At 36.7% G+C, this 26,502-nt stretch overlaps 1 protein-coding gene across 9 annotated transcripts in view; it reads right to left on the reverse strand.

The window, feature by feature from the left end:
* Positions 1 to 1,513: 1,513 nt before the first annotated feature.
* Positions 1,514 to 26,502, reverse strand: part of LARP1B (La ribonucleoprotein 1B) — a 128,204-nt gene continuing 103,215 nt past the window's right edge. For 3 of the 9 annotated variants that reach the window (XM_082838619.1, XM_082838621.1, XM_082838617.1), the window contains exons 16-20: positions 10,421 to 10,581; positions 9,935 to 10,079; positions 5,010 to 5,119; positions 4,145 to 4,272; positions 1,514 to 2,081 (exon numbers count right to left, since the gene is read on the reverse strand). In XM_082838619.1, coding sequence (XP_082694745.1) covers positions 1,836 to 2,081; positions 4,145 to 4,272; positions 5,010 to 5,119; positions 9,935 to 10,079; positions 10,421 to 10,581 — 790 coding nt within the window. In that variant the 3' untranslated portion in view covers positions 1,514 to 1,835. The remainder of the gene's footprint in view (positions 2,082 to 4,144; positions 4,273 to 5,009; positions 5,120 to 9,934; positions 10,080 to 10,420; positions 10,582 to 26,502) is intronic. The other 6 variants (XM_082838620.1, XM_082838622.1, XM_082838625.1 and 3 more) reach the window with 3 other exon arrangements.

Here is a 26,502-nt window from a genome sequence, read left to right on the forward strand (position 1 = left end):
AAGACCGGTCTTTGGTGTGGTTGGTGGTGGTGCATTTCGCTTGCCCCAAGATCTTTTCCATTCCACATTGTTGTAGAGTATCCACTTTTCATCGCCCGTCACAATTTAAAAACGGAACATTTTCATTACGTTTCAGTAGAGACTCACATGAGGAAATATGATCAAGATGGTTTTTTTCACTTAACCTATGTGGAACCCAAACATCAAAGAGATTCACACAACCAAGCTGGTGCAGATGATTATCAACACTTGATTTGGATATTTTGAGTATGTCAGCTATCTTCCGCGTGGTATAATGTTGATCTCAATTATTTTTTCGGTTTGATCCCTATCAACTTAAACTGGTCTACCCAACCGTGGAGCATTATCCAGCAAGAAATCTCCAGCACGAAACTTCACAAACCACTTTTGACATGTTTGATCAGTCACAGCTCGTCCTTCACACACTGCACAAATGTTTTTGTGCGTTTCAGTTGCATTTTTACCTTTCTTGAAATAATAAAGCATAATATGCTGAAAATATTGTTTTTTTCTTCCATCTTCAATATTTAAATGGCTACACAAAAATTCACCAATTTTGGTAAGTCTTTTTTTAATGCACACTGATCTGACAGCTGTCACATACAATCTAACAAAATTGTTTCAAATAAAGTTAAAGACAACTAAGTGCTACTAGATCCATCTTATAGAAAAAACTGAACGAAACTTTTGGCCCACCCACTACAGTGGTCTTCTACTAGCAGAATTTGAAAATTACATCTTTTCAGCTGTATTCTAAACAAAAGTAATTAAAAATCAATTCAAATAATTTAGAATAAGTGCTTTATTTTAATTCCCACAAAAACTGAAACTATCATTTACGTCAGTTGCAACAGCAATAAAAATTAGAAGTCAATTCGTTTCTTGAAAACACTTTTTATAAGCATAAAACAAAAGTAAATGACACAAAAAGGTACTCCTTTTAAACTGAAGATAATCTGATTACTTGTGACATACACACCTGCAGATGTACAAACAGCAAATGCATTCAAAACAGTGCAAGATTTAACTAATTTAGGACAGTATTCCAACCAATCCCAACTCAGTTTTCAATTACTTGTGCAGGCTTATACAGTCACAAAAAGTAAATCTCTTCTAATATGTAACTGGCTGATGCCAATTCAGAACATTCCATACCAACACAACAATAACTATGGAAATCATGAGGTATGACTAACGGGGAAAAAGGCAAAACCCAACATCCAAAGTGCATATACTTCAATATAACTGCAATATATTTCTACTTCTGTAAAAAAAAAAAAAAGTTTTCTTTAAACTATAAATCTAAAAGAAAAGCAAATGTATCATTTCACATTCTTTTTCTGAATTTAAAAAACATATACATAATTGTCCTTTGTTTTTGATAAGTTCAAATATGAATTGACAGTGGGGTTATTGGATTCTTTAAGAAAGCTCTATAGAATAGATGACTATAACATACTATATCTTCTTTAAGAAGTATGAGCTGAAACGTTAGGCATTCCTTGTGTTGTCTTTGTATATATTTAAGGAATGCTGTTCTTATAAACAATGGCTTTGAAAACGAAATATATTATTTCAAATATATATTTGAGACCAAAATATATTACTAGAGGATCTCTATAAAAGGTTACCAAAATTAAACTTATTCGTGAAATCAGGGAAAACGTTTTTAGAATTTATCTTTCTAGAAAATAATGCTGCCATTTTTCTTCCTTTTTCTTTTTTCTGATTATCACAATTAAACATCAGAGGATTTCCCCCAATAAATACTGATGTAAATGTTGATTTCAAGGGCAAACAACTTTCATAAGAGTCTATTTCTCAGGCAGTTCACCATGTGTTGAGACTGAGGCAGCACTGTTCTGGTGTGAATTGTCATTGGACTGCTGTGAAGTATTCCTTCTGGGAGAGTTTGTTGGGACCCGAAGCTGACTGTCAGGTGTAGGTTTAGCAGCACTCGGTGACTTTGTAGAGGAATTAGATGGAAGTCTGTGACGATTACTCGCATCACCAGAAGTAGATGAATGTCTTTTTCTTCCAAATTCCTCACCTATAGGGGGCTGCAAATTATGAAAGACAACATAGTGATGATTTTACTATTTTTTCCTCCCTTCAAAATCTAAGGCCAGACTTTTCTAACAGAGGGAAACTATGCCGGCACTTCAGTAGATTTTATTAGTATAATGAAAACTTAACAGCAATTTAAGGTATTAAACTTAAATTTCCTCCTTATCAGTCAATTCTTTCATTTAACATGTGTATTAAGCTACTCCTATGTTTTAGGGCTTGAACTAAATAGTAGGGCATAAGGATAAGGCTGGGTTCGTTGTCTCTGGGAAAATGTTTCAGAGAGGACATTTTCCTTCTTTATGAAACTTGTCAGTTGCAAAGCATTTATAACTCTAATCCCTTTCTTCTCCAAACTTCCACAGTATTTAAAATGCAAATAGTCATACTTAACAGCACTGATACAGGAAAACATGACACAAATTTAAAAGCAGAGGTCTGAATTCTTGGCTTCTGTTCAGATAGGGCAAAAATCACTAGTATTATAAAGCAGGGACATCTTGTGACAGAACTGGCTGGACCACTCTAGAAATATAGCTTTTTTTTTTTTTTTTTTTAATTTTTGGCCATGCTGCAAGGCATGAGGGATCTTGGGAACCATTCAGGGATCGAATGTGTGCCCCTTGCATTGGAAAGTGTGGAGTCTTAACCACTGGACCACCAGGGAAGTCTGAAACACAGCTCTTTAATTCCAGAGATGGAGGCATTTCTATTAACTCCATCCCTGGGCTATCAAATCTATTTACACAAAACTACAAAAGACAAACTAATTATAATACTAAGCAGAGATGAACCTAGCCTTCCTTTCACCTCTCTCTTTTCTGCTCTTTTTGATTCTTCTTTCCTTATTTCTCTCTTCTCTTCTTTCTCCTTTTCCTTTATCTTATTATGCTCATCCACTTCTTTTCTTAAAATGTTTTCCTTTTCCTCTTGAAATCAAATTGTCTAAACCCTATTCTCCTGTCTCTACACATGCACGTAACATTCTTGCCCTAATTTTATTATGTGGGGAACCATAAATCCATGTTACATGAGCACGTGTTATGGAAACTATAGGATACAAGTACATAAAAAGTGAAAAATTTAACAACTGCTAGTGAGGGGACTTCCCTGGTGGTCCACTGGTAAAGAATCTACCTTAAATGCAGGGGACGTGGGTTCAATTTCTGGTCAGGGAGCTAAGATCCCACATGCTGTGGGGCAACTAAGCCCACATGCCACAACTCCTGAGCTCACGTGCCTCAACTAGAGAGCCTGCGTGCTGCAGACTACAGAGCCCACATGCTCTGGAACCTGCACACCACAACTACAGAGTCCACAGGCCCTGGAGCCTGCACAACACAACTAAAGAAGAGAAAACCCACACGCCACAACTAGAGAGAAGCCCGTGTGCCACAACGAATATCCCGTGTGCCGTGACTAAGACCCGACACAGCCAAAAATAAATAAAATAAAATAAAGAAATAATAAAGAAATCTTTAAAAAAATAAAAATAAATAAAAACTGCCTAGTGAGAAATGAGTAACATATCCATATAAAAGTTACTAAATCCATAAAATGTTTATCATGCATATCAAAATTAAAGTGAACTGACCATTGCTCCATGGTCATGTAAGATATTAACATTTAGGGACTCTGGGTAAACAGAATATATGGGAATTCGCTATACTATTTTTGCACCTCTTTTAAAGTTTGATTTCAAAACTGGAAAGTTAAATTTTCAAAATTAAATTTAAAAAATAAAAATCATACTGGGCTTCCCTGGTGGCGCAGTGGTTGAGAGTCCGCCTGCCGATGCAAGGGACACGGGTTTGTGCCCCGGTCCGGGAAGATCCCACATGCCACAGAGCGGCTGGGCCCGTGAGCCATGGCCGCTGAGCCTGCGCGTCCGGAGTCTGTGCTCCGCAACGGGAGAGGCCACAGCAGTGAGAGGCCCGCGTACCGCAAATAAATAAATAAATAAATAAATAAATATTATAAAATTAAACTTAAAGTCACTGATAGCTCAAACATAAGAGTAATAAAAATAATACAGGGGAAAGGACTTAAAACTTACGTCAACACGGAAGTCTTCCAACTTCTTAAAGCTACAGAGGTATTCCTGAAGTTTGGGGTCAATAGACTGTGTCTTAGATTGAGAATATTTTAGGTAAGCCCAAAACTTTTCTAATCCATACAGCTGACCTAATAACAAAGAAGAATATACATGATAAAATATATAGAATCTTTAAAAAATGATTCATATTGGATATGATCCTACCAGCATTAAACCATGTCTTCTATGTACACTTTATCTAGATCTTGAAGATAAGACATTGTAATGAATAATGGCAGCTAACATTTACTGAGGATTTGCCATGTAACACGTATTATTTAAGTGGTTTATTGTATATTAAACTAATTTGAACTATATACAACCCTGTAATATAGGTGCTCTTGGGTATACTACTGATGAGTAAACTGGGCTAACAAGGTTTTGGGTTTTTTTTTGTTTGTTTGTTTTTCTAACAAGGTTAAGTAACTTACCCATGGCCACAGAGCTACAAAGTAGGGGAAATGGGATTCAGACTTACGGATCTAGCCCAGAGTCTGCACTGTTACTCACTGTGCTATTCCACCTTTCCAAACACACTTGCTCATGTTGCATAGAATTTTCATGTAATGGAACATCAGTGAGTAGTCATGTGTGTCAAATGAATAAAGACAAAATACAAATAAGGAAACACTTCGGAGTGGCTATTTTCCAACATCTCACAAGTAAGACCTTCGTACTATATGGTGCTGTATCCTTCATCACAAACCATAATAGTGGCCTGAAAGTCTTAAATAGTCTGCCCTAAAAAAAAGTTACAAACTCCCTATTTATTGACAGACTCAGATTTACAATTTCCAAATAGAATAAGTTTATTGTTTTATTTTACCAGATTCGCAGTCTTTTTTGGTTTCTTCTTGGAAATCCTTAAAAATTTCTTGTCTGAATTTTTTTTCCAGTCCATAACTATAAAACCTGAACAGACATTCTAATCCATACCTGTGGGAAGAAAATAAAAAGTTTATGATAAAATTTTTCCTATGACAATGCAAATAGTCATATTTAACAGCACTGATACAGGAAAACATGACACAAATAATCTCAAACAAAAGTGTTCAAATGTATCTAATTTTTAGTATGCAGATTTTTAGCTGAAGTGGTAATTAGTAATCTACAGCTGGCTTTGCTATTTTTGTTGACTCAGGCATAGCATCTCATGGAGGTATACTGGGAATATGCAAGATAAGAGGCAGCCCTTGGACAACTACACTATGGCTTCTTTGAACAGACACAGGATCTCTCCCTGGTATTTCTGAAGAACTCCCTGGCATTTTCCCCCGGTATTTCAAAAGATTTAGTGACAAACTGGCAATGTTTTAGATTTTTTCCCAAACCAAGGCTTATAATGGTGTGTTAGTACATGGTATTAAATACTCGAACATAATCTCTAGGAAGATAAAGACCATACTCTTGGGCCACAGACTCTAGGTGTGGTTGACCCATTCAACTATAAAGGGACAAACCTAATTAAATGTCTCCTAAGAGAGCCTTCCTGCTTATAAAGTATATTAAATAAAAGATATTTTGCCAAAAGAATTGTATCACTGCATAAATCAGAAAAATTACAGCTACCTAAAGAACCTGAGACAAGTTTTGGACAGTGGATCAAGAAACTACATGGGGTCAACCTTCAACTAATGGTGATGAGCAGAACCCATGAGAGTGGACATGGACATGGTCAATGGACAGCAGTAAAGGGACCATCCAGCTCATTCAAAGAAAGCATGTCGCAATTTAGAAAATCCCTCATGTAGAATCCTTAAGTCATTCTGGGTGCCTCAGTGGAGGGGAGGCTATATTTCTTCATTCCTGGTATCATAATACTGCCCAACCATTATTCACAGGAAGAAGGGTGTGTGTGTGTGTGTGTGTGTGTGTGTGTGTGTGTGTGTGTATCCATGCATATGTCCTTTGTAACCAGCTTATTTACAAGATAGAGAGTGACGGTGTCTCTGGAAGAATAAACAGGTTTCTTGGTAAGATGGCAAGAGGAATGCAGGACTACCAACCATACACTAACCTGAGCCCTTTCCTTTGGTAGCCATAAATGACACTATTCCTTGAGCTTGTATGACTGAGGCTAAGGGGACTGAGTACTAAAGGAACAACAGTTCAGAATGACAAACCTGTCTTAATACTCCTCTTATGGGATCATATTATATTGATACCAGTGGTTCTCAACCTTGACTACCTATGTGAACCATCTAGGGAGCTTTAAAAAAATGCTGACGCCCAGGCTCCACTCCAAACCAATGAAATCATAATCTCTGGGGCTGAAGCCTAGGCTTCTTTCTTTCTTTCTGGAAAGCAGGATTGAGAAATTTTAGGTTTTATCAAGTAAATGACATTTTAGAGGAATGTTAGGATGCTTAGATTTTGGGTAAAGGCCAACTGACTACTACAATATCTGGATTTCTAGTCTTACTTTTTAGGAAACTAATTCCAAAGATCAAAAATATGACATTAATAATACAATCCAAATATGCATCATAAATGCTGGAGTAAAGAGCAGGGGCAAATGACCAGTCTCTCAGCTGTCATTTACTCACTGACCAATCACTGTGAGACAGCTTAGATGAGTAGAAAACAAAAAGGCTGAGAACCGGAAAGAACTACATTTGAATTCTAGGCTTATAATCATCTCTCTAAAAATGGGGATAATAATATCCTACTTTTCAATAATAGATAATATTTGTAAAGCACTTAGACCAGAGCTGGCACATTGCAGATGTGTATGTAATTAATGTTACTTCTCTCCTTTCTTCTTGAAACCATCCTACTGCTAATGTTAGTCAATGGATATATTCAGTACTGATCTTCTTCCTAATAAAAGTAACCATTTATTGAGCACTTACTATGTATCAGGTAGTATGTTAAGCTATTATAAACATACACAGAATACCATAGGAACAAAGAAGAGGAACTCCCAATCTAGACTTGGGTATAAATGGGATCAGAAAAGTTATAGTAAGTCCTGAGGAACAAACAGAAATTATTTGCATAAATAGCAAAATATGCTGAGATTAATTATAACAAATGCTTTCAAACTTTTCTAAGTCCAATAGTAAGAAAAATATTTTACCTTGTGACCAAGTCAACACTCACATATATATGTGTGTACATAAAAACATATATGTTTTGTAAATAATTAAATTTGTATTTATGTATGAATTGTAAAACATATTAACCTTACTATGTTCAGTGCAGTCTGATATTTTCTATTTTTTTAAGTAAGTTAGAACCACTAAACTGATTTCACAACCCACTAACGGGTAGCAAAACACAGTTTGAATGAGAAAATCTAGATTAGCCACTATGAAGAACAGTTTGGAGGTTCCTTAGAAAAATAAACATAGAACTACCATATGATCCAGCAATCCCATTCCTGAGCATGTATCTGGAGAAAATTACAATTTGAAAATATACATGCACCCCAACATTCGTAGCAGCACTATTTACAATAACCAAGACATGGAAGCAACCTAAATGTCCATCAACAGATGAATGAATAAAGAAGATGTGGTACATATATACAATGGAATGCTACTCAACCATAAAAAAAGAATGAAATAATGCCATTTGCAGCAACATGGATGGACCTAGAGATTGTCATACGAAGTCAGACAAAGACAAGTATCATATAGATATCACTTGTATGTGGAATCTAAAAAGATGATACAAATGAACTTATTTACAAAACAGAAACAGGCTCACAGACTTTGAAAACAAACTTATGGTTTGTTTTCCAAAGGGAAACGGTGAGGGGAGGGATAAATTAGGAGGTTGGGATTAACACATACACACTATTGTAGATAAAACAGATAATTAACAAGGACCTACTAGCACCGGGAACTCTACTCAACCTCTATGGGAAAATAATCTGAAAAAGAATGGATTATATGTATATGTATAACTGAGTCACTTTGCTGTACACCTGAAACTAACACAACATTGTAAATCAACTATATCCCAACATAAAATAAAAAATTTTGAAAGAAAGAAATGGCAAATATTGCCTTCAGTGCCAACTCTGATAAACTGGCAGTAGCTATCAAAGCTGTGATAAGAAAGACTATAAATCTGAATTCAAGAATAATATTAAACAATGCTGGGATTGATTTAGAGATGTCAGTAATGAACAGAGAAGAGGGAAAAAGAGGTACACATGCCATTTATTTATCATTCCTGATCAAGATTCTAGATGAAAACTAAATGGGCTTTATTTTTACACAAGTCAGTGCAAATGTATATTTTTTTTCAAAAAAATGTATTTGCATATCTTGTATTCCTCTTGATCACAATATTGATTAACAATAGATTCTTATTTGAGCTTTACAAGAGGAATCCATTTTTAGAACCTGAAGAAGGGTAAATTTAGGTAAATATTGAGTGGAAAATTATCTTTTTTCTTCTTCCATCTCATCTTCCTTCCTCCTTTTTCCCAAGAATGAATAGCTTAGCTTGCATGAATCCATTTCATGTTCCTTCTCATCCTCTTGGTCTGTTCTCAATTCAGCCCTATTGGCACAAATTACCCTGAACATTCCTCATGGAAGCAAGATCTAACCTAGACAAAAAGAAGAGTTAGCAAAGCAGAGGGAGGATGAAGAGAAGAATAAGCAGAGGTAAGAATATGTACAGATGTCTAAAGGCTACAGAGCTCGGTTCATCTGGAGAACACGTAGTTCAGTACCACGGTTGCCTAGAGAACTACAGTTGACCCTTGAACAACATGCACGTTAGGAGCGCCAACCCTCCCACAGTTAAAAATCTGAGTATTAACTTAAAAGTTGGCCCTCTGTATACACGGTTCCTCCATATCCACAGTTCCTCATCCACAGATTCAAGCAACCATGGATTATGTAGTACTGTAGTGTTTACTATGGAAAAAATTCTGCATATAAGTGGACCCATTCAGTTCAAACTGGTATTGTTGAACAGTCAACTGTAGTAGGAAAAAATGAGACTGAACAGGTGTGTCAGGATGTATCATGAGAGACCTTATTTTTTCTTGTCTCAAGGAATCTTAACTGGTTTGGCTCTAAGCATGTAACAATTTGGGGATGTATATGCACATCCAAGGGAATCTGTAATGGTAGGGGCAAGAGAGAGAAAAATCTGTCTTTCAAATTACATTTGGCCTTTGTACCAGCCCCTAACATGGTTCCAAACATGATACCCACAAACCTGTGTAGTCCCTTCCTACATTATACCAGGGTTGGTTTGTGTGAACACTATAATATGGCAGAAGTGATGTCACTTTCAAGTGCAGGTTAAGTGAGACACCGAAGCGTTCATCTTGGAAATTCTCCCCCTTTCTTAGATCATTCACTCTGGGTGAAGTCACATCGTGAAATGCCCTATGGGGAGACCTATGTGCCAAGGTACTGAAGCCTCCTGCCAATATCCAAGTGAATGAGCTTGAAGAAGATCCTCTAGCCTGAGTCAAGTCTTCAGAGACTGCAGCCCTGTCCAATACCTTGACTGCAATCCTATGAGAGAATTGAACCAGAGCCACCCAGCTAAGCTGTTTCTGGAGTCTTGACCCTTAGAAACTATGAACTAATAAATGTTTGTTGTTTTAAGCTTCTGCGTTCTGGGGTAATTTGCTATGCAGCAATAGAAAACTAACACAGTCCTTCTCCCAGTTATCATGTGGTACTTTCACAGTTCAAAATCAGGCTACTTCTGTACTAGTTTTTAGTATTTTTTAAAAATTCCCTCCAAGTGTAAAAATATGAGAAAATATTTGACCTGTAATTTTCTTTTGCATCTTCCCAAGCAAGTTGTCTAAATTCCTCATACATTCTTTTATTGAAGTGATCTCTGAGGAAAAAGGACCAGAAACGAAAGAGGGTATTCATTTCTTGAGACTGGCCAATTCCCAAGTGTTTTCTCTCTGGAAAAAGTCAAAACAGCAGATGTTTTACATAGCGTAAAATAAAGAAAGCTGAAACATATTAATCCCCAATTGGGTTTCTTTTAAACAAAGAACAAATAATCCATTTTCTGACTCACTGCTCAAATTTAAGCATTTGTCAATAGTAACAAGAATATAGTAAGCTTTATTTCCTAATGTGTCTAAGCTACAAAATACATGAATAAAGAATATATATGAACACATTTACTTAAGGCAATTTTAACAAAGGACTATTTTAACCTGATATTAAATGTCACAACTTGAATTTTTTAGAATTATGTTTTAATTTTAAAGATAGCTATATAAAGGAAGGCTCTTACCACTTAGGCATCTTCTACGATACTTGTGGTACACTTGTTGGGTAAAGCCATTTTCCTTCAAAAGTTCGTGAGAAGGATGCTGGAACTTTGGGAATGAATGAGGAGTACATCCGTAACTTCCTACTAGTGGTGCACCTCCTGAAGGCGAAGCATTTGAACTGCTGTTTGAGGAGGGGGAAAAAAGCCTTCAAACTGAAATATCAAGAACCAAGTGTTTAAACCAATTTGTACTATTTGTTTACTGAGAATCTGAGCAGTGGAAAAGGCATTAGTCCCTAAAACTCTCCTAAACTAATGATACACGGATCTACATATGAATTGCTATCTATGTTCAACACATGGGTAAATTCAGAAGTTGATAAAGGACATGGTCATAAATTCTCAAACTAAAACAATAAGTAGAAGCAGATAACTGACTAGCTAGCTTACTCTTCTCTTCCAGATACATTATTAATTTAGTTATATTTGTTTTTTTTCTTATACTACTGGGGAAATTTTCAATTTTCATGAGTAATTAGGTTAATGATATAAATTGAGTAAGTGGATAAAATCTGGCACAAAGGCAATATTTTCATTATCCTAAAGACATACCTGTAATTCTGTAAATCAATTTCACTTCTGAAATTTCGCCTATATCTATCTTTTCCTTTTCATCTTCACTCTGTTATTCAAATTGAGGCTTTCCTCCTCTTTCACTTGAACGAATTGGTCTCCTTGTTTTTTCAATCTCTCTCCTCTATACTGCCACCAAAATGATCTTCCTAAGACTGCTCTAAATCAGTGGTTCTCAATGTGTGGTCTGTAGATGCTTGGAGGGGTTCCCAAGAACCTTTCAGAAAGTCTGCAAGGTCAAAACTATTTTCACAACAATACTTAGACATTATTTGCTCTCTTTACTGTGTTTATATCTGTACTGATAGTACTAAACAATGGTGTATAAAACTGCTGATGCAAACTGAGTCAGTGGCACCAAACTTTACTTACTAGTGGTTATATTATTCACTGCTATGTACTTGAAAAAAAATTTTTAATGCCAGTTTCACCTTAAGAGTTCCTTGATGAAGCAAAAAAAGAAATTAACTTTATGAAATCTCAACACTTGAGTACATCTCATTGTGTGTGACAAAATGGGACAGAAGCTTTAGTTTTGCAAAATGAGAACATTCTGGAGATATTTCACAACAACGTGAATATACTTAACACTACTGAACTGTACTCCTAAAATGGTTAAGATGCTGAATATTTCATGAGTTTTGAATATGAAATGAGTATTTCATTGTGTTTTTTATAACAATTAGGGGGAGAAAAGCACTTTTGTAGCATATCAAAATATGATGGCTGTTGTTATGAACTAAATGTTTGTTGAATTCCTAACCCCCAATGTGACGGTACTAGGATGTAAAATAAGTCATGACACTAGAGCTCTCATGAGTGGGATAAGTGCCCTTATGAGAGGAGACACAGAGAGCTTCCTTCTTCTCTCTCTGCTCTCTGCCATGTGAGGATACAACAAGATGGCCATCTGCAAACTAGAAAGCAGGCCCTCACCAGATATGGGATCTGTTGGCACCTTAATCTTGGATCTGTGAGAAATAAATATTTGTTGTTTAAGCTCCCCAGCCTATGGCATATTTGTTACAGCAGTACTAACTACAACAGTTGTCTTAAAGCACTCATGCGATAAAATTATGAGCCAAACTTTTTTTCATGGAATACCATTTTTAATTAGAAGAATAGCCAACAAATTATGGTTATTCAGACTTTGCTTTGTGTCAGACATTTCCTTGAAAATGAACAAAATGAGTCTGTAACGTTCAGGAAAAATTCGAGCTTTCATGCAAAAATAAGAATTTTGGAAACTTTGTATTTGTCACTATGAGCCTAGTAATTCCCACTCATGCCTAAACACTTATCTAATGAAATCAGTGCTGGGTTATTTTTTAGGAGTTTGTGTGTGTTGTAAAATATATATGATATTTGTAATTTTAGCCATTCTTAAGTGTACTACTCATCAGCATTAAATATTCACAATGTTATATAACTATTACCACTACCTCTACCAAAACCTTCTTTATCATCCCCAACAAAAACTCTATCCATTAAATAATGAATAACCCCTTTCCCTCTCCCTGCAGTCCCCAGTAACCTCTATTTTACTTTGTCTTTGACTATTCTAGGTACCTCATATAAGTGGAAACATATTATATTCATCCTTCTCAGTCTGCCTTATATCACTAAGCATGTTCTCAAGGTCCATCCATGTTAAAGCTGAAATCAAAGTTTCATTCTTTTATATGGTTGAATCATATTCCATTGTATGTATATACCTACTATGTTTATCTAGTCATCTGCTGATGGACTCTAGTGTTGTTTCCACCTTCTGGCTATTATGAATAATGCTGCTATAAACATGGCATAAAAATATCTGTTCAACTCCCTCTTTTCAATTCTTTTGGATATATACCTAGGAGTCAAATAGCTGGGTCATGTGTTAGTTCTGTGTTTTACCATTTTGAGAAAATGCCAAACTGCTTTCTACAATGGCTGCAGCATTTTATATTTCCAAGAGCAATGCACAGGGTTCTAATTTCTCCACATCCACACAAACATTTGCTTTCAGTTTTTTTGATTATACATATCTGTATTAGTCAGCTCAGCTGCCATAACAAGATACCACAGACTGGATGGCTTACACAATAGAAATTTATGTTCTCACAGTTCTGGAGGCTGGAAGTCCAAGATCATAGTGCCAGCAGTGTTGGTTTCTGGGGAGGCCTCTCTTCCTGGCTTACAGAGAACCACCTTCTCATTGTGTCCTCACATGGCCTTTCCTCTGTCTACACGCAGAAAGAGAGAGATCTCTGGTGTCTCTTCCTCTTCTTATAAGGTCAGATTAGGGCCCCATCGTATGGTTTCATTTAACCTTAATTATCTCCTTAAAGGTCCTATCTCAAATACAGTCAAGCAGGGGGGTTAGGGTTTCAGCATATAATTTCAGAGAGACAATTCAGTCCATAACACCATCCTAATGGGTATGAAGAGATATCTCATTGTGGTTTTTGATTTGCATTTCTCTAATGATTAATGATATTGCACACATTTTCATTGGTTTATTGGCCATTTGTATATCTTCTCTGGAGAAATGTCTATTCAAATCCTTTCCCAATTTTTGAATTGGGTTTTTTGGGAGACTTCTATATATTTGGAATATTAACCCGTTATCAGATATATAATTTGCAAATATTTTCTCCTATTCAGTAGGTTGTCTCTTCACTCTGATAGTTTCCTTTGATACACAAAAGTTCATAATTATGATGAAGTAAAATTTATCAATTTTTCTCTTTTATTGTCTGTGTTTTTGGTGTCATGCTCAAGAAACCACTGTCAAATCTAGGGTCATAAAGATGTTCCCCTACATTTTCTTCTAAGAGTTTTACAGTTTTAGCTGTTAAGTTTACATCTTTGATCCATTTTAATTTTTTGGTATCTGGTATAAAGTATGGATCCCATCCTTTCACACGTTGGATATCCAGTTTTCCCAGCAACATTTGTTAAAAAGATGACCCTCTCCTTCACTGAACAGTCTCAGCAGCCTTGTAGAAAATAAACTGACCATATATGACAGATTTTATTTCTAGACTCTCTATTCCATTGGTCTATACATCTGTCCTTATGCCAAGACCATACTGTTTTAATTATTGTAGCCTTGTAGTAACTTTCAAAGTTGGGAAGTGTTGGTCCTCCAATTTTATTTTTCTTCTTAAGGTCATTTGGGCTTTTCAGGGCTCCTTGCAATTCCATATAAATTTGAGGATCAGCTTTTCCATTTTTGTGAAAAAGGGTATTGGAATTTCTGTAGGGATTGTGTTAAATCTATAGATCACTTTCGATTGTAATAATGTCATAACAATGTTAAGTCTTCCTATCCATGAAAATGGATTGTCTTTCCATTTATTTAGGTCTCCTATAATTTTTTCAGCAATGTGTTTTGTAGTTTTCAGTGTATAAGTCTTTCACCTCCTTGGTTAGATTTATTCCTAAGTATTTAATTTTTAGACACTAATGTAAATAGAATTGCTTTCTTAATTTCCTTTTCAAATCATTCATTGCTGCATATAGAAACACAAGCTGATTTATGTGTATTTTGTACAGTGCAACTTTGCCAAATTTGTTTATTAGCTTCAGTTTCTTTCTTGTTGATTCTTTGTAATTTTCTATTTATGGAATCATATTATTTGTGACTAGAGATAGATTTACCTCTTCCTTTCATATTTGATGTCTTTTCTTTCATTTTCTTCTCTATTAGTTCTGGCTAGGACTTCCAGCACAACAGTGAATACCAATGGCAAAAGCGTGTATTCCTGTCTTGTTCCTGATCTTAGGGGGACAGCTTTCAGTCTTTCACCATTGAGTATAATGCCAGCCATGGGTTTCTCATAAATGCTTTTTTCATGTGAGGAATTTTCCCTCTAATCCTAGTTTTCTAAGAGGTTTTAATCATAAAAGTTGGATTTTGTCCTTTCCTATGTCAATTGATATGATTATGTAGTTTTTCCCTTAGTTCTATTAATATGATGTATAATGTTGATTTTCTTGTATTGAACCACTCTTGTACTACTGGGATAAATCCTGCTTGCCATGGTGAATAATCATTTTATTATGCTATTGGATTTCATTTGCTAAGATTTTGTTGAGGACATATGCATCTATATTCATAGGAATACTGGCATATAATTTTATTTTCTTGTGATATCTTTATCTAGTTTTGGTATTAGGGTAATGCAGGCCTCAGGTCTCTTCAATTTTTTGAAGGAGTCTGAAGAGAGTTAGTGTTAATTCTTCTTCAACTATTTGGTAGAACTTACTAGTGAAGCAATTTGGTCCAGAACTTTCTTTGTTAGGGATTTTTGATTCCTGATTTGATCTCCCTACTTCTTATAGGTGGGTCGAATCTTCTATTTCTTATTGAATCAGTTTAAGTAATTTATATGTTTCAAGGAATTTATGCATTCCTTCTAGGTTACCTAATTTGTTGATGTATAGTAATTTGTTCATAGTATTCTCTTAGGATCCCTTCTATCTCTATAAGGTCAGTAGTAATGTCTCCATTTTCATTTCTGATTTTAGTTACTTATATCTTCTTTTTTTCCCTTGGCAGTCTAGCTAAAGAAAGGCTTGTCAGTTTGTTGATCTTCTTAAAGAAACAACTTTTGATTTCACTGATTTTCTCTACTGTTTTACTCTCTCTATATTGTTTATTTTTACTCTAATCTTTAATATTTCTTTCCTTCTGCTATCTTTGTTTTTAGTTTGCTCTTCCTTTTTGAATTCCTTAAGGTAAAATGTTAGGCTACTGATTTGTGATTTCTCTTCTTTTTAAATGTGATTTCTCTTCTTTTCTCTTCTTTTTAGTTATAATTTTCCTGCACCCCATAAGATGTGGTATGCTGTGTTTCCACTTTCATTCATCTCTAAGTACAGTCATCCCTCAGTATTCATGGAGGATTGGTTACAGAACCCTTCATGGATGCGAAACCCATGGATATGGAGGGCGAACTGTAATTTCCATTGCAATTTCTTCTTTGACCCATGGGGTACTTAAGAATGTGTTGTTTAATTTCCACATATTTGTGAATTTTCATTTTTCTTCTGTTAGGGATTTCTAACATCATCCTACTGTGGTCAGAGAAGATACCTTGTGTGACATTTCTTTTAAAATCTATTGAAACTTCTGTTACAGCCTAACATATGGTGTATTGTGGAGAATGTCCCACATGTACTTATGAATTTGTATTCTTCTATTGCTGGGTGAAATATTCTATAAATGTCTGTTAGGTCTAATTGGCTTATTATGTTGCTCAAGTCCTCTATTTTGTTAATCATCTTATGTTGAGATGATCTATGCATTACTGAAATCAGGGTATTGAAATCTCCAACTATTCTTGTAGAACTATTTATTTCTCCTCTCAATTCTGTCAGTTTTTGCTTCATATAACTCCCGAGGGGCTGTTATTAGTTACATAAATGTTTATAATGAAACTTCTATTAATATAATAATATCCTTAGCTCTTATAATCTTTTTGGATTTAAAGTGTATTTTGTTTGATATTAAAATAGCCACCCCAGCTCTCTTAAATTTGCATCTTTTCACTTTCAATCTATTTGTGTCTTTGAATCTAACATGAGTCTCTTGTAGACAGTATATAGTTGGATCATGTTTTTAATCCATTCTGCCAATCTCTGCCTTCTGATTGGAAAATGCAATCTATTCATATTTAAAGTAATTACTGGTAAGGAAGGACCTGCCATTTTGTTATTACTTTTCTATATGCCTTATAGATTTGCTGTCCCTCCTTTCCTCTCTTATTGCCTAACTTTTGTGTTATTTCTTTTCCTTTTGAATAAAATATTTTGATCCCTTCTCATTTCCTTTTATATATATTCTATAGATATTTTCTTTGTGGTTATCATGAGGATTACACTTAACAAAAACTCTGCTCTTATACACCTCTGTTCCCCACTTTCTGTTACTGATGTCATAAATTACATCTTTATACACTATATACCCAACAACATAGATTAGTAATTTTTTAATGCATTTGTCTTTTAAATAACATATAAAGTAAAAAATGGAGTTACAAATTAAATTACAACAAAACTCCTACCAAAGTTCTTTCTTTCTTCAGATGGCTTCATGTTACTGTCTAGTGTCCATTCATTTCAAACTGAGGACTATCTTTAGTATTTCTTGCTGGGCAGATCTAGTGGTAATGAACTCTTTCAGATTTTTTTTTTCTTTTTTTTTTTTTTTTTTGGTATAAAGACTTTATCTTTCAGAGGAGTACTAGGGTTACGGCAAATTGCGTGAAAGGTATAGAGAGCTCCCTCATACCACCTGCATGCCTTGCTCCCCACACAATAGCTTCCCCCACTATCAACATCCAGCACAACTCCCAACAGAGTGGTACATTTGTTACAACTGACAAACCCACACTGACACGTCATAATCACCCAAAGTCCATAGCTACATTAGTGTTCTCTCTTGGTGTTGGACATTCTACGGGTTTGGACAAATGTAAAATGAGATGTAGCCATCATTAGAGTATCATACACAGTATTTTCACCTCCCGAAAAATCCTGTGTTCCACCTGTTCATCTCTTCCTCCCCCCAACCCCTAGAAACAACAACGGGTCTTTTTATCACCTCCATAGTTTTCCTTCTCCAGAATGTCGAATAGTTGAAATTTGTAGCCTTTTCAGATTGGATCCCTTCACTTAGTAATGTGCATTTAAGGTTCCTCCATGTCTCTTCATGGTTTGATAGCTCATTTCTTTTTTCCACTGAATAATATTCCATTTTCTGAATATACCACAGTTTATCCATTTGCCTACTGAAGGATGTTCTGGCTGCTGCCAAGTTTTTGCAATTATGAATAAAGCTGTTCTAAACATCCATGAGCAGGTTTTTGTGTGGACATAAGTTTTCAGCTCCTTTGGGTAAGTACCAAGGAGGGTGACTGCTAGATTGTATGGTAAGAGTATGTTTAGTTTTGTTAGAAACTTCCAAACTGTCTTCCAAGGTGGCTGTACCATTTTGCATTCCTACCATCAATGAATGGTAGGAATTCCTGTTACTTCACATTCTCACCAGCATTTATTAGTGTTGTCAGTGTTCTGGAATTCGGCCATTCTAATAGGTATGTAGTAGAATCTCACCGTTGTCTTACTTTGCAATTCCCTGCTGATAATATGATGTGGACTATCTTCATGTGCTTATTTGCCATTTATACATTTTCTTTGGTGAAGTGTCTGTTTGTCTTTGGCCCATTTTCTAACCAGGTTTGTTGTTGTTGTTGAGTTTTAAAAGTTCTTTGTATATTTTGCATAATAGTCCTTTATCAGATGTGTCTTTTGTAAATACTTTCTGCCAATCTGGGGCTTGTCTTTCCATCCACTTGACAGTGTCGCTCACAGAGCAAAAGTTTTTCATTTTAATGCAGTCCAGCTTATTGATTTCTTCCTTCTCAAATTCTGCTTTTGGTGTTGTATCTAAAAAGTCACCACCCAATCCAAAATCAGGTAGGTTTTCTCCTGTTATTTTTATAGATTTATAAAGGAGTTTTATAGTTTTGTGTTTTACGTTTAGGTCTGTGATGCATTTTGAGTTATCTTTTGTGAAGGGTAAGACATAAGATCTATGTCTAGACTTAATTTTTCAATGTGAATGTCCAATTGTGCCAGAACCATTAGTTAAAAAGATTATCTTTGCTCCATTATCAAAGACCATTTGACTACATTTATGTGGATCTATTTCTATGTGGATTTTTTTATTGAAATTGTATGGAATATGTAGATCAAGTTGGGATGAACAACTGATATCTTGACAGTTTTTTTTTTTTTACATCTTTATTGGAGAATAATTGCTTCACAATGGTGTGCTAGTTTCTGCTTTATAACAAAGTGAGTCAGTTATACATATACATATGTTCCCATATCTCTTCCCTCTTGCAATCTCCCTCCCTCCTACCCTCCTTATTCCACCCCTCTAGGTGGTCAAAAAGCACCGAGCTGATCTCCCTGTGCTATGCGGCTGCTTCCCACTAGCTATCTATTTTACGTTTGGTAGTGTGTATATGTCCATGCCACTCTCTCACTTTATCACAGCTTACCATTCCCCCTCCCCATATCCTCAAGTCCATTCTCTAGTAGGTCTGTGTCTTTATTCCTGTCTTACCCCTAGGTTCTTCATGACATTTTTTTTCTAGTTAAATTCCATATATATGTGTTAGCATACGGTATTTGTCTTTCTCTTTCTGACTTACTTCACTCTGTATGACAGACTCTAGGTCCATCCACCTCATTACAAATAGCTCAGTTTTGTTTCTTTATATGGCTGAGTAATATTCCATTGTATATATGTGCCACATCTTCTTTATCCATTCATCTGATGATGGACACTTAGATTGTTTCCATCTCCGGGCTATTGTACATAGAGCTGCAATGAACATATTGGTACATGTTTCTTTTTGAATTATGGTTTTCTCAGGGTATATGCCCAGTAGTGGGATTGCTGGGTCATATGGTAGTTCTACTTGTAGTTTTTTAAGGAACCTCCATACTGTTCTCCATAGTGGCTGTACCAATTCACATTCCCACCAGCAGTGCAAGAGTGCTCCATTTTCTCCACACCCTCTCCAGCATTTATTGTTTCTAGATTTTTTGATGATGGCCATTCTGACTGCTGTGAGATGATATCTCATTGTAGTTTTGATTTGCATTTCTCTAATGATTAAAAATGTCAAGAATTCTTTCATGTGTTTGTTGGCAGTCTGTATATCTTTGTTGCAGAAATGTCTGTTTAGGTCTTCCGCCAATTTTTGGATTGGGTTGTTTGTTTTTTTGTTATTGAGCTGCATGAGATGCTTGTAAATTTTGGAGATTAAACCTTTGTCAGTTGCTTCATTTGCAAATATTTTCTCCCATTGTGAGGGTTGTCCTTTGGTCTTGTTTATGTTTTTCTTTGCTGTGCAAAAGCTTTTAAGTTTTGTTAGGTCCCATTTGTTTATTTTTGTTTTTATTTCCATTTCTCTGGGAGGTGGGTCAAAAAGGATCTTGCTGTAATTTATGTCATAGAGTGTTCTGCCTATGTTTTCCTCTAAGAGTTTGATAGTTTCTGGCCTTACATTTAGGTCTTTACACCATTTTGAGCTTATTTTTGTGCATGGTGTTAGGGAGTGATCTAATCTCATACTTTTACATGTAGCTGTCCAGTTTTCCCAGCACCACTTATTGAAGAGGCTGTCCTTTCTCCACTGTACATTCCTGCCTAATTTATCATAGATAAACTGGCCATATGTGCGTGGGTTTATCTCTGTGCTTTCTATTCTGTTCTATTGATATATATTTCTGTTTTTGTGCCAGTACCATACTGTCTTGATTACTGTACCTTTGTAGTATAGTCTGAAGACAGGGAGCCTGATTCCTCCAGCTCCGTTTTTCATTCTCAAGATTGCTTTGGCTATTCGGGGTCTTTTGTGTTTCCACACAAATTGTGAAATTTTTTGTTCTAGTTCTGTGAAAAATGCCAGTGGTAGTTTGATAGGGATTGCATTGAATCTGTAGATTGCTTTGGGTAGTAGAGTCATTTTCACAATGTTGATTCTTCCAATCCAAGAACATGGTATATCTCTTCATCTATTTGTATCATCTTTAATTTCTTTCATCAGTGTCTTATAATTTTCTGCATACAGGTCTTTTGTCTCCTTAGGTAGGTTTATTCCTAGATATTTTATTCTTTTTGTTGCAATGGTAAATGGGAGTGTTTTCTTGATTTCACTTTCAGATTTTTCATCATTAGTGTATAGGAATGCCAGAGATTTCTGTGCATTAATTTTGTATCCTGCTACTTTACCAAATTCATTGATTAGCTCTAGTAGTTTTCTGGTAGCATCTTTAGGATTCTCTATGTATAGTATCATGTCACCTGCAAACAGTGACAGCTACTACTTCTTCTCCAATTTGGATTCCTTTTATTTCCTTTTCTTCTCTGATTGCTCTGGCTAAAACTTCCAAAACTATGTTGAATAAGAGTGGTGAGAGTCGGCAACCTTGTCTTGTTCCTGATCTTAGTGGAAATGTTTTCAGTGTTTCACCATTGAGGATGATGTTGGCTGTGGGTTTGTCATATATGGCCTTTATTATGTTGAGGAAAGTTCCCTCTATGCCTGCTTTCTACAGGGTTTTTACCATAAATGGGTGTTGAATTTTGTTGAAAGATTTCTCTGCATCTATTGAGATGATCATATGGCTTTTCTCCTTCAATTTGTTAATATGGTGTATCACGTTGATTGATTTGCATATATTGAAGAATCCTTGCATTCCTGGAATAAACCCCACTTGATTATAGTGTATGATCCTTTTAATGTTCTGTTGGATTCTGTTTGCTAGTATTCCGTTGAGGATTTTTGCATCTATGTTCATCAGTGATATTGGCCTGTAGTTTTCTTTCTTTGTGACATCCTTGTCTGGTTTTGGTATCAAGGTGATGGTGGCCTCGTAGAATGAGTTTGGGAGTGTTCCTCCCTCTGCTATATTTTGGAAGAGTTTGAGAAGGATAGGTGTTAGCTCTTCTCTAAAAGTTTGATAGAATTTGCCTGTGAAGCCATCTGGTCCCAGGCTTTTGTTTGTTGGAAAATTTTTAATCACAGTTTCAATTTCAGTGCTTGTGATTGGTCTGTTCATATTTTCTATTTCTTCCTGATTCAGTCTTGGAAGGTTGTGCTTTTCTAAGAATTTTTCCATTTCTTCCAGGTTGTCCATTTTCTTGGCATAGAGTTGCTTGTAGTAATCTCTCATGATCTTCTGTATTTCTGCAATGTCAGTTGTTACTTCTCCTTTTACATTTCTAATTCTATTGATTTGAGTCTTCTCCCTTTTTTTCTTGATGAGTCTGGCTAATGTTTATCAATTTTGTTTACCTTCTCAAAGAACCAGCTTTTAGTTTTATTGATCTTTGCTATCGTTTCCTTCATTTCTTTTTTACTTATTTCTGGTCTGATCTTTATGATTTCTTTCCTTCTGCTAACTTTGGGGGTTTTTTGTTCTTGTTTCTCTAATTGCTTTAGGTGCAAGGTTAGGTTGTTTATTCGAGAGGTATCCTGTTTCTTAAGGTAGGACTGTATTGCTATAAACTTCCCTCTTAGAACTGCTTTTGCTGCATCCCATAGGTTTTGGGTCATCGTGTTTCCATTGTCATTTGATTCTAGGTATTTTTTAATTTCCTCTTTGATTTCTTCAGTGATCACTTCATTATTAAATAGTGTATAGTTTAGCCTCCATGTGTTTGTATTTTTTACAGAACTTTTCCTGTAATTGATATCTAGTCTCGTAGCATTGTGGTCGGAAAAAATACTTGATCCAATTTCAATTTTCTTAAATTTACCAAGGCTTGATTTGTGACCCAAGATATGATCTATCCTGCAGAATGTTCCATGAGCACTTGAGAAAAATGTGTATTCTGTTGTTTTTGGATGGAATGTCCTATAAATATCAATTAAGTCCATCTTGTTCAATGTATCACTTAAAGCTTGTATTTCCTTATTTATTTTCTGTCTGGATGATATGTCCATTGGTATAAGTGGGGTGTTAAAGTTCCCCACTATTATTGTGTTTCTGTCGATTTCCCCTTTATGGCTATTAGCATTTGCCTTATGTATTGAGGTGCTCCTATGTTGGGTGCATAAATATTTAGAATTGTTATATCTTATTCTTGGATCGATCCCTTGATCATTAGGTAGTGTCCTTCTTTGTCTCTTCTAATAGTCTTTATTTTAAAGTCTACTTTGTCTGATATGAGAATTGCTACTCTAGCTTTCTTTTGGTTTCCATTTCCATTGAATATCTTTTTTTTGCTTGGGCCTCTCACTGCTGTGGCCTCTCCCGTTGTGGAGCACAGGCTCCAGACGTGCAGGCTCAGCGGCCATGGCTCACGGGCCCAGTCGCTCGGCGGCATGTGGGATCTTTGTGGACCGGGGCACAAACCCGCGTCCCCTGCATCGGCAAGCTGACTCCCAACCACTGCGCCACCAGGGAAGTCCTGCATGAATATCTTTTTCCACCTGCTCACTTTCAGTCTGTATGTGTCTCTACGTCTGAAGTGGGTCTCTTGTAGACAGCATATATATGCGTCTTGTTTTTGTATCCATTCAGACAGTCTGTGTCTTTTGGTGGGAGCATTTAGTCCATTTACATCTAAGGTAATTATCGATATGTATGTTCCTATTCCCATTTTCTTAATTGTTTTGGGTTTGGTATTGTAGGTCTTTTCCTTCTCTTGTGTTTCTTGCCTAGAGAAGGTCCTTTAGCAGTTGTTGTAAAGCTGGTTTGGTGGTGCTGAACTCTCTCAGCTTTTGCTTGTCTGTAAAGGTTTTAATTTCTCCATCAAATCTGAATGAGATCCTTACTGGGTAGAGTAATCTTGGTTGCAGGTTTTTCTCCTTCATCACTTTAAATATGTCCTGCCAGTCCCTTCTGGCTTGCAGAGTTTCTGCTGAAAGATCAGCTGTTAACCTTATGGGGATTCCCTTGTGTGTTATTTGCTGTTTCTCCCTTGCTGCTTTTAATATGTTTTCTTTGTATTTAATTTTTGACAGTTTGATTAATATGTCTTGGCGTGTTTCTCCTTGGATTTATCCCGTATGGGACTCTCTGTGGTTCCTGGACTTGATTAACTATTTCCTTTCCCATACTAGGGAAGTTTTCAACTATAATCTCTTCAAATATTTTCTCAGTCCCTTTCTTTTTCTCTTCTTATCCTGGAACCCCTATAATTCGAATGTTCGTGTGTTTAATGGTGTCCCAGAGGTCTCTGAGACTTGTCCTCAGTTCTTTTCATTCTTTTTTCTTTACTCTGCTCTGCAGTAGTTATTTCCACTATTTTATATTCCAGGTCACTTATCCGTTTTTCTGCCTCAGTTATTCTGCTATTGATCCCATCTACAGTATTTTTAATTTCATTTATTGTGTTGTTCATCGTTGCTTGTTTCATCTTTAGTTATTCTAGGTCCCTGTTAAATGTTTCTTGCATTTTCTCTATTTCCAAGATTTTGGATCATCTTTACTATCATTATTCTGCATTCTTTTTCAGGTAGACTGCCTATTTCCTCTTCATTTGTTAGGTCTGGTGGGTTTTATCTTGCTCCTTCATCTGCTGTGTGTTTTTCTGCCTTCTCATTTTGCTTATCTTACTGTGTTTGGGGTCTCCTTTTTGCAGGCTGCAGGTTCGTAGTTCCTGTTGTTTTTGGTGTCTGTCCCCAGTGGCTAAGGTTGGTTCAGTGGGATGCGAAGGCTTCCTGGTGGAGGGGACTAGGGCCTGTGTTCTGGTGGATGAGGCTGGATCTTGTCTTTCTGGTGGGCAGGTCCACGTCTGGAGGTGTTTTTGGAGGTGTCTGTGGACTTATTATGATTTTAGGCAGCCTCTCTGCTAATGGGTGGGGTTGTGTTCCTGTCTTGCTAGTTGTTTGGCATAGGGTGTCCAGCACTGTAGCTTGCTGGTCGTTGAGTGAAGCTAGGTGCTGGTGTTGAGATGGAGATCTCTGGAAGATTTTCACTGTTTGATATTATGTGGAGCTGGGAGGTCTCTTGTGGACCAGTGTCCTGAAGTTGGCTCTCCCAACTCAGAGGCACAGCACTGACTCCTGGCTGCAGCAACAAGAGCCTTTCATCCACACGGCTCAGAATAAAAGGGAGAAAAAGTAGAAAGAAAGAAAGAAAGAAAGAAAGGAAGGAAGGAAGGAAGGAAGGAAGGAAGGAAGGAAGGAAGGAAGGAAGGAAGGAAGGAAGAAAGGAGGGAGGGAGGGAGGGAAGGAAGGATGGAAGGAAGGAGGGAGGGAGGGAGGGAAGGAAGAAAGAAAGAAAGAAGGAAAGAAGAAGAAATAAAGAAAGGAAGGAAGGAAGGAGGGAGGGAAAGAAGAAAGAAAGAAAGAAAAGAAAGAAAGAGGGCAAGATAAAATAAAATAAAGTTATTAAAAGAAAAATTATTCAGAAAAAATTTTTTAAAGAAAAAACAGACAGATAGAACCCTAGGACAAATGGTTGACAGCAAAGTTATACAGACAAAATCTCACACAGAAGCATACACATATACACTCACAAAAAGAGCAAAAGGGGAAAAAATAATAAATCTTGCTCTCAAAGTTCACCTCCTCAATTTGGGATGATTCGTAGTCCATTCATGTATTCCACAGATGTAGGGTACATCAAGTTGATTGTGGAGCTTTAATCCGCAGCTTCTGAAACTGCTGGGAATGATTTCCCTTTCTCTTCTTTGTTCGCACAGCTCCCGGGGCTCAGCTTTGGATTTGGCCCCGCCTCTGCGTGTAGGTTGCCGGAGGCCGTCTGTTCTTCGCTCATACAGGACGGGGCTAAAGGAGCAGCTGCTTCGGGGACTCTGGCTCAACCAGGGTGGCGGGAGGGAGGGGTGCAGATGCGGGGTGAGCCTGCGGTGGCAGAGGCCAGCGGGACGTTGCACCAGCCTGAGGCGTGCCGTGCATTCTCCCGGGAAAGTTGTCCCTGGATCCCGGGACCCTGGCAGTGGCGGGCTGCACAGCCTCCCCGGAAGGGAGGTGTGGATAGTGACCTGTGCTCACACACAGGCTTCTTGGTGGCGGCAGCAGCAGCCTTAGCATCTCATGTCCATCTCTGGGGTCCACGCTGTTAGCTGCGGCTCGCACCCGATCTTGAGAGTATTGAGTCTTCTACCCATAAACATGGAGTTTATCTCCATTTATTTAGTTTTTTTATTCCTTTCATCAGAGTTTTGCAGTTTTCCTCATAAAGATCTTGTACATATTTTGTTAGATTTATACCTATTTCTTTTGGGGGGGTGATAATGTAAATAGTATTTTGTTCTTTTAAAACATTTTATTTATTTACTTATTTTTGGCTGCATTGGGTCTTCATTGCTGTGTGTGGGCTTTCTCTAGTTGCGGCAAGCAGGTGCTACTCTGTTGCGGTGCGTGGGCTTCTTATTGCAGTGGCTTCTCTTTGTTGCAGAGCATGGCTCTAGGGGCGCAGGCTTCAGTAGTTGTTAGGTCTGGTGGGTTTTATCTTGCACATGGGCTCAGTAGTTGTGGCATGCAGGCTCAGTAGTTATGGCTCATGGGCTGTAGAGCACAGGCTCAGTAGTTGTGGCACACAGGCTTAGTTGCTCCATGGCATGTGGGATCTTCCCAGACCAGGGCTTGAACCTGTGTCCCCTGCAATGGCAGGCAGATTCTTAACCACTATGCCACCAGGGAAGTCCAACAGTAGTTTGATTAATTAATTTCAAATTCTACTAGTTCATTGTTGTTATATAGGGACTTGATTGACTTTTGTATATTAACCATATATCCTGAAACCTTGATGTAATTGCTTATTAGTTCCAGGAGTTTTGTTAATTATTTATGACTTTTTACATATACAATCTTGTCATCTGTGAACAAAGACAGTTTTATTTCTTCTTTCTAATTCAATATGTCTTTTGTTTCCTTTTCTTTTCCCTCAGACTTTATCTCTGAATGTCTCCCTCAATTTTGAAGGGC

This window comes from Leucopleurus acutus (genome assembly GCF_964270905.1).
Source record: "Leucopleurus acutus genome assembly, chromosome: 4".
In the NCBI taxonomy this organism is placed as follows: domain Eukaryota; kingdom Metazoa; phylum Chordata; class Mammalia; order Artiodactyla; family Delphinidae; genus Leucopleurus; species Leucopleurus acutus.